Below are 9,349 nucleotides of genomic sequence, written 5' to 3'. Positions count from 1 at the left end.
TATATAATAACAATAATAATGTTAATAATAATCATAATCATAATCATAATCATAATTACAGTGCTTGATCGTATTAAGCTTAGTCCTTTAACGTAAAGTTTACTATTTTCAGTTGTATGAACAAACGTGCCTGGATCACGTTGAAATGAAGGGATGCTTGAAACAATTATAACACATCAAGTTCCTTTTCGAGCACTGTTATTATTACGGTATTTATCTATTTCTTTATATTGTGTTTACGGTTCTAGTACGCAGCATACCTAAGTACAATATTAATTACTATGATTTACAAGCTGCGACCTACAGTCTAGTTAGCTTTAGCTCCACCATGTGTGAACGTTTGCAGTCAGATATATGAGAAAAAGCGCAAGGGGGCTAGATCTGCGTATTACCGTAAGATCTCCGTGGGCCAATGGTATGATACTTGCCTTGACAGCGAAAAGTTGCAGGTTCGAATCCCTCAAGAGACACTTTTTTTCATACAACTAAAAACGGAACTTTTTGAAGAGCTATGCTTCCTATGATTTTAACATCATGCTGCTATTCGAGCACTGTTCTTAATATTTATTTGTTATTGTGTTTACGGTGCTAAACAGCATACCTAATTTGAATACACATATGTATTTATAACAACATATAAAACCCAAAAGAACAATAGGCCTAATAATGATAATACATGATAAGGATAATGATAGTGAGCTGATAAATAATGGCAATTATTCCGGTAATCTATTACGCTTATTTCAAAGGCTATAGGCATAATGCAAAACCGAGGGCTACAAAAACGTCTTTGATGAAACCTGTAATAGATCCATGCTGTAACAACACAGATCATCGAAATCTCCATCTCACGACGTGAATACAATTCCATGTTTCAGCTTAATTGAAGGGGAAAATAATGACATTTACTCTGGTTTTTCACTGTATCGTTAACTTTAGCTGTTCAGACCACCCATGGCACTGTTACACACTGTTTGCGTACGTGGTTTTATATGGAACGCCAAAAGAGGAACATTAAATCTACGTACTTTGGCATCTGGTTTTACATGAAAGCCAAAAGGGTAATTTTTCTATTGATTCTTTTACTTACATGAAGGTTAAGGACAATTTTTCTTCACAGGAAGCCTACCTTTGGCTTCTGTTACAGAATGTGTATACGAATCTCCACGCATCAATGTGTGGATTTTAGTTATTCTTTGAGCAGGCAATATTTATAAAAGATTATCTGTTAATTTCCATTTTTTGCCCTCAATACTGTCTGTCACACACACGTATTATCCTTCGCTATTTATACATGCATTACGTAATTTATATAGCGCTATTTCAATAACATCAGAGCGATTTTTGCTTTTTTTGGATTGTTTTTTTTTCTAATACTGTGGCAATAATCGTTCTTTGTGTTCAATTGTAAGTAAACTGTTAGAAAGAGTTGTCAGTAATCACTTAATAGACCATTTAAAATGTCACCATCTTATGTCACCATTTCAACATGGTTTTGTAGCTGGAAGATCTAGCCAAACAATTCTCGCCACAGCTCATCATCATTGGGCACAGGTATTGGATGAACGCAACCCTCCTCCAATCGATGTTATATTTTTAGATTGGAACAAAGCATTTGATGGAATAAGTCACAAAATTTTACTTATTAAGCTACATCATTACGGAATCTGTGGGCCTATTTTGCAATGGTTTGTATCATACTTAGATGGCAGATCTCAAAAAGTTGTCTTTCGAGGAGCATCTTCCAATATCTGTAACGTGCAATCTGGTGTTCCCCAGGGATCTGTTCTTTGCCCCATTCTGTTTAATATTTTTGTACTTGACTTGCCGTCTGATATTTCTTCACACGTTCTACAATATGCGGACGATACAATTTTGAAACTTAAAGCATTTTTAAACGATCTTAAATTATATTTTAAATAAGTTTTACAATTTCTATATATATATTTATTGTTAAGGCAAATTTTACAGATTTTAAGTATTATTTCAATTGCTCATTATTATTTTATGTGTAATCGGAATAGTGCATTAGGAGACCTACATGATAGTGATCACTTTTAGGAATCCTGTCTCGGCCTGTTTCAGATTTTTTATGCTTTTTTTTTTGTTGTATTGTAACCGGTTGTTGTTTTTTATGTATTTTATTGAGACAAAATAAATGAAATGAAATGAAAATGAAATACATCTAACAGAACAAAACCGGAAAGTTAGAAAAAAATAAATAAAACAACGTAGATTAAACCAAGCACCACCGGACAGTTCCTTAGCAATTTAAGGCGCAAGGCCCACCGGTAGAGTATTCACTGTGCTCGAATGATGTTGACATCTAGTCCTCAATTCCTGATCACAAAAAAAAATCAAAATAATAAAGTGTCTTAAGTATTGTAACGGAGGCTGAAATTTGCGGTGTATTATTTGCCCGCACATCGAATTTTTTGTTTCTTTTGACAATTTAGAAGAAATAACGTTCTTAAAGCGAAATAACGTTCTTGTGTTCCTAGGCATATAAGATTTATACTTGATACATAATTAAATTTACATCATTTAATTATGTGAAAATACATTTGATAACAACTGAATTCAAGCTCGCACAACGGCTTTCTCTATTTTTATATTATTTAATTTCAAATGTTTTTACAACGTTAAGGATGGCGTAATGTAAAACATAGTGCCTGCACCACGTAATAACAAGCACTGCTTGTATAACGAATATTATTGTACAATCTTAGCTGAATGATAGAGTAACAAATAATTACTATATTATCTAATATGTATAATGCAAACGACTATACGAATCAAAGAATATTTATTACGCCTACATTAAATGCGAAAGCAGACAGTCTCACTATCACCTGAAAATATTTTTGCAAAGACCTTACTTCCTGTTAAGTGTTCAGTTCTGAACTTGACGGATAATAATATCCAAAATATAATTAGACCGACAGTTACTGTTTTAAATTTTTACAACACCATGAAAGTATCTTAATTTCCTAGATTACGGTTTTAGTACGAGTACTGTGAACCCCTAGCGACCTAACTAGAGGAAAGAGATTGTGTGTTATTGCGTCCTTACTTATAACTTAACCCTTTCCCCAGCGTGCAGTCTGTCGGTAATATCTCATACTGTTTATTATATTTCTCGTCTATTTTACACAGTTTGGCATTAAAGGAATGTGGGCGTAAAAATTGCCTATCGAAACAAAAGTTGGTAAAAGATCGATTTTCCTATGTTGCTGGATTATGAAAATTGATTTTAAAACTGGTGCGTATCTTGGTTTCCATACAATCGCTAGACAGTTGCTACAGTGTTTTCAGTGCAATCGTTGTACTGCGTAGTCAGTTCCCGACGCAATCGGAAAGGCTCCCTGATTCGACCTACCAACCAGTATCACCGAAAGCTGTCGGCGATAGCATGTAGCGATTGTATGGAAACAATGCTTATTTTGATTCTCATGTCACATTACAGTTCAAATCCTTGGTCAGGGAAACATTTTAATAACATTTTATATCATGCTTTATACTTTCTCGCACAATAGTCAAGGAATACTTCATGTCAGCTCATTTTAAGTTTCAAACTATAATTCTCCATCATAATGCCCAACTTTTGGAACCGGCATAGAAAATGTCGCCGTTCCTCGTCAGGGATGTTCGTCGCATGGCTGCTTCAATTATAGCTGCGATATCTTTATCGTCAAGTAGATCGGATGACGGTCTTAATGGTTCGTAGAACCCATCCATATCATCATTGGTCCCAGTGTGACTATGCTGTGAGTTCAGTGACACGTCATCATAATCAATGCCTGGAAAATACTCGCCAGAAAAGTCGTAGTAATCGCTTTCGGCGTCATCCGGGTGGTTTATTGGTTCATAAGACAAAGTTGGTTCTTCACTTATTGCTGATAGATCATTGTTCTTTTTGTAGGCCTCACTCGGAACTCTTTCAAGGCGACAAGAGGTAAAACTCTGTGACCTCGACTCTTTCTTTGTTGTTTTTACAGCACACTGTACCTTGCTGACGTCATCTGTCTTAGATGAGATGCTAACAACTGATTTTGTTTTGTGGTGTCGAGCACTTGTTTGTGCTTGCTTGTCAAAGCGACCTCCTCTAAAACGTGAGGATTCTAACCGTTTCTTATTTCGGTTGTTTGATATTTTAACATAGACTATATAGGTCATAATCGTACCTGCACCAAACAATAGTCCAGCGATTCCAAGCCCAATAAGTACTACGAGATTATTAACCGACTTTGTACTCGGACGGTCGGTGCGCATTGGTGGAAAGAAATATCCGTCTCCTTCATTAGGTTGGGCATGGAGTGCTGTTGGTTCAAGATCATACACTACTCTTATGACTCCTGAAGCGTTAGCCTTCAGCCCGTTTATTGTTGCTACTACGCAGCGAACAATAATGTTATGGTCCCGCCATAACACCTCGTCTATGTGCAGCTCCCGACCTAGCCGTCTGATTCTACCAGTCGTGGTTGTTATCAACTGATCACCAAAATACCACTGATAACTTCCGATCCCCGGGACACCGTCACCCTTGCACCTAAACATGGCACTTTCCTCGACTTGTACTAAGTTTGTTACAGGTGTAACCTGAACTGTAGGTTGTATGTGGAGTGGCTGTAGGCTGCAGCTGCGAGGACGGTCCATCGCAGGGCTTCGTGCAGAACACGTGAAGATGACTCCATTGTCATTTTCATCTAGTAGATGTGTTATAGTAGTTTTTCTGATTGCTATCGACGTCAACGGACGGCCTCTGGAAAACCATTGAAGTTCAGCGGGTGGATTTCCACCATGTGAAGTACATGTTAACTCTATTGTCTGTCCAACATGAACATGTGATTTTGGTGTATCCATCGTACATGAAGGAGAACCAGCGTTTGGTGCCGACAACACCGTCACTGAATTTGTTCCTACAATGGATCGAATAAACCTCACCAAATATTGACATTGTGTTTCGCGTCTAGACGTAGGTATCAGTCCAAATCCTTTATTTATTCCATTCCACATGAACATAAACCGACTCCATGTTGTGTCACTTAACGATAAATGAACGTTACCTTGCCTTCCCAAAAAAACTTTTAATGTGTTTATTTCAGGTGCTCGGCAGTACAACAAAAGTCTATTTCCTTGTGTAACTCTCAAGTCTTGACTTCCTAAATTAATGAACACAATACATTCTGTGATAACAAAATAATTAAAGATCACTAGGCCAATACAGATAATCGTTTTCATCGTCGTATTGACCCGTACTTCCTACCATCAAAGGCATGAAACTCGACAAACGATTATTATAATTCCTCGTGAAAATTATGTCATTTCGTGCAAAAAATTAACGACTTGATTTATCGGCAAGCGTGCTCGAGCTGTGCCGGAAGAAATGGCACGTATTGACAAATTACACTCTTAGCCTTCGTAAATACAAGTTTTCCTTTGAATAAGTAATTTGTGTATGGAAGGAGTCTCCACACGCATTGAATGTGTTTCCTGTGTGGAGGTAGAACGTAGAGCCAATGCAAATCTAACAGACTCACACACTGACACACGCCGTTGAGTCATAGTACATTTTTAGAGCACTGCGCACTTTCTAATAAAATATATCAATTATACCTTACTCCTTCACATAATATAAAAACAACTTTCTTGTATAGACCTACTACACAATGAAAACTAGATGGTTATATAGACACTATTGTACGGTAATTATTTAGAAACATAAAAAAATAAAGATTATGGAGGATAACGGTATGTAGCATGTGATAGGAAGATATTCTCCTGCCAAAATCTCACTGCTAGGTTCCGTTTTAAAATCGAAAGTACTCTCCTTTTCGAAGGTACAATTTGACCCAATCTCATTCGTTTTATGTAGTACTCAGAAGCTAAAAGATACAATTCAACAAGACTATTATGCTATGTTATATTATTTCTTGTAATTTTTATACGTCCAGTCAAACAATTAGACGAAGCATGTTTATAATAAACCATTATAAACTGCGTAGGTTGTATATCAACATGCGCAGTAAACTATTAATTATGACAATTGTGTTGAACGTCATTAAGTTTGTATTCCTTCTTAAAAAATGATGATAATAATGATAACAACAATAGATAATAGTAATTCATTAATGGTAATAATAATAATAATAATCAAAGTGATAATCATACTAATGATAATAATAGTAATAATAATAATAATAATAATTAATAGTAATAATATAATTAATAATAGCATTATTAATAGTAGTAATAATAATAATATTTAATAATATTAATAAGAATAATAATAATATTTAATAATAATAAAATAATAACAATAATAAAGATAATAACAATAACAATTTCTCTAAATCGAACTTAAAGAGAATATCTTTTGTGTTATTTTCCCCTTAAGTTTTTGTTCTCTAATTTCTCCATTGTCTAAATTCCCCTAAATGTCGGTTTTAGTAACATGATAATGACAATAATAATAATAATAATAATTATAATACCACGGCATTAAAAATATATATATATATAAAAAAAAACATTACGGCAACTTTATTTTAAAGAAAGCAGCAAGGCAAATTTACTTTGGAAAACATTATGGCGGCAACTTCCCAAGGGAGAACCAGTCCTTTGTTGATCTAGGCCTCCGTGGTTAAATAAATTTGAAGATGAACAAGAAAAATAGGGTGTTGTTTCAGAATTATAATGCCGTGATGTTATATTTCATTTGTCGTGACACTTATGGGCCAATATAGGAGCCCATTACATGTTAAAACATCAAAGAATGAAGTGTGGCAACCTCTAAGGACGGCAGGCCATAAGCTCTGGACAGTCATAATACTAAGAAATACTCAAGGGTAAAATTGCGTTCACAAAATTACTACATTATATATCGTTCATGTCTATGCAAAACTATGCGTGTGTAAATTAATTAGGCTTATTTCGTCGCTACTTTAGAATGCGTTAAAAAAAAACCTGGTTTATGTTGATAAGAAAAACACCTATTTAGTAATTCCTGATTTTTTTTTCATTGCAATTTAATTTAAGGTTAATTGGACATACAAAAGGGAATGAGAAGTAGGTTTTTTAATTGTATTGTTATTAACAACACAATGAAGTACTAATAATTATTTTTATTACTGAAAAAAATCTCTCAGTTAAGCATTTTAATGCTGGAATATACATTGGTGCAAGTACCATCAAGTTGCCAGGAGAACCCAATGGGAGCCCATAACTATAATAGACTAGCATATACCCGTGCTCCGCACGGTGTTGAAATAGTGGGGAAAGGTGGCGATGTACTGTTAATAATGTTACGGGAAGTTGAGGAGGATGGTTACCATGCATGTCATTATTTTTGTAAAGGACGTCTTTGTATTTAAGGTTTTAAGTGTCTCTGCTAAATTTGTCCTTGTGAGGAATTATTGTGCAGTTTGATCATGGGTGGATCAAGAATTTTTCAAAGTGGGAGAGGGTGGTTGGGCAGAACAGTTTCAGAATAAATAAGCGAGTAGCACATAACATTGCACTGAAAAATAGTGGCAAAACGGGGCAGGAACGTTCCCCACCCCCTCCCTCGTCCATGTGCACTCCTCTCCCCTACTGCATTCGGGCCTGTTGTATTGATATGCGGCCTACATTGGAGTAGGTCTACCCTCTTGTACGTGAAAATACAGCATATATATAGTAGGCCTAGCCTAGTTTGGAATGAGGGAAATGTTTCTCTTGAATAAAAAAGGTGGATGCATGCATATTGAAACGCGTTTACGTAAATTCGAAGTATTGATGTGGAGCTTGCTAAATCCTAAACTTAAACTTAATGCACTATGGCATTGTATAAGAGACAGATATTGATCCGACCCCGATTAGAGAGAGAGAGAGAGGGGGGAGAGAGGGGGGGGGGGGGGAAGAGGGGGGCCCTAGTTAACTAAACTAAACCTGAATCTAGATCTATCTCTCATCATAGGCTAGGCCTGTATGGCTAGGCTAGCCCAGTATGATTAGGTCGAGCTTATATCATGGCTTGTACCGATCTGTATCTTTATTTTTACCTTATCGATTCTAAAACATGCTATTTATTGATGATGTTTTGAGGTTAATTCACTCGGAAGTGGTACGGGAACATGATGCTCCCTCATTTTGTTGACGTGTGATGATAGAAGCACTGCGCGGTGACGTAATGAAGCTATGAAACATAGACTGGTTCTTTTACGGCCTGCTGCGATTTCTTTTTTTAGACCTAAGCACTGCGGAACAGAATAGATTGGGAACTGTACTGACGTAAACAACTCGCAAAACATGGCGAAACAGGTTTGCGTTTTTTTTCGCTGTTATATCCAATATCCAGCCTAGAAAAGTAGCAGAATGTGGTCGTGACATAAACCCCAGTGTATGAAAAATAAGCACATTCCTTCCAGCGGTTTCAGAGGAGATAGGTGAACTTACACCAGAGCGTTAGTAGAATTAATATATAGATTATAATCATTATTATTAATTTCATTATTATCACCATCATCATCATTTTCACTATCATCATGACCATCATCATCATCATTGTCATAAATATCATTACTGTTATTACCATCATGTTTCTTTATGTTAATCTTGATACGATACATTACAATATATAATTGAAGTCTGCTTTTCCAACTCAATTGTCTTAGGTCGGTGGATAGTCACTTGAACCTGACTAATATATTTAATTGAGAGTTCTGTTTACTCACGACTTGGGTTAAGATAATTGCTGTTTTTTTTTTCATTCTTCTAATAACAGATTAACTGAAGATAGGTTTATGAGTCAGATGTGGTGACCATTATAGTTATAAAGTAAACGGATGTCAACTCAGTGAAGTCGTACTCACTGACATCTAATAAAGAGCACCCGATAATATATGTAGGTCCACATAAATTTAACGGTTAACGGTGATTATATTCAAATGATTGAATTAAGTTAAATGAACGAATTAAAGTTTAAAGTGCACCTTTTACATTGTAATTACTAATGTTATTACAATAGTAATTGCAATAGTTACGATGTAACTATTGTAATTACTATTGTAATAACGTTAGCAATTACAATAGTCAGATGTAATTGTTGTAATTACTATTGTAATTACTAATTCTATTAATAATATTCTTATTTTTACTTTAATGTTGTTGCTGCAATTGTAGTTGTTGCAATTTTTTCTTGCAATTTGAAATTACTCCCTGAAAATACAAGTAGCCTATACTACTTCTGTCTAAATGTCCAAAAACTATAATTACAATATTCAATATTCTATTGGTGGCGCTAGTTAGTTGTCTTGTAATATCGACATTTGATGCATACTGAATGTCTCTCCTCAGATGTCTGTTTTAA

The 9,349-nt window shown here is 35.3% G+C and overlaps 1 protein-coding gene across 1 annotated transcript; it reads right to left on the bottom strand.

The window, feature by feature from the left end:
- Positions 1-2,602: 2,602 nt before the first annotated feature.
- Positions 2,603-5,504, bottom strand: LOC117120835. Its single transcript, XM_033265922.1, has one exon. The coding sequence runs from the start codon at positions 5,239-5,241 to the stop codon at positions 3,589-3,591; it is 1,653 nt and encodes a 550-aa protein (XP_033121813.1). The 5' UTR covers positions 5,242-5,504; the 3' UTR covers positions 2,603-3,588.
- Between the last annotated feature and the right edge of the window lie 3,845 nt (positions 5,505-9,349).

Source organism: Anneissia japonica, unplaced genomic scaffold, assembly GCF_011630105.1.
Source record: "Anneissia japonica isolate Jap-2015-1 unplaced genomic scaffold, ASM1163010v1 scaffold287965_len1858130_cov191, whole genome shotgun sequence".
Classification (NCBI taxonomy): Eukaryota; Metazoa; Echinodermata; class Crinoidea; order Comatulida; family Comatulidae; genus Anneissia; species Anneissia japonica.
Note: the sequence above shows the minus strand (reverse complement) of the source record. Positions and strands in the feature narration are given on the sequence as shown.

Bases quoted from the DNA above. Each gene is read 5' to 3' on its own strand.
- LOC117120835 (XM_033265922.1), bottom strand. From the start codon at position 5,241: ATGAAAACGATTATCTGTATTGGCCTAGTGATCTTTAATTATTTTGTT.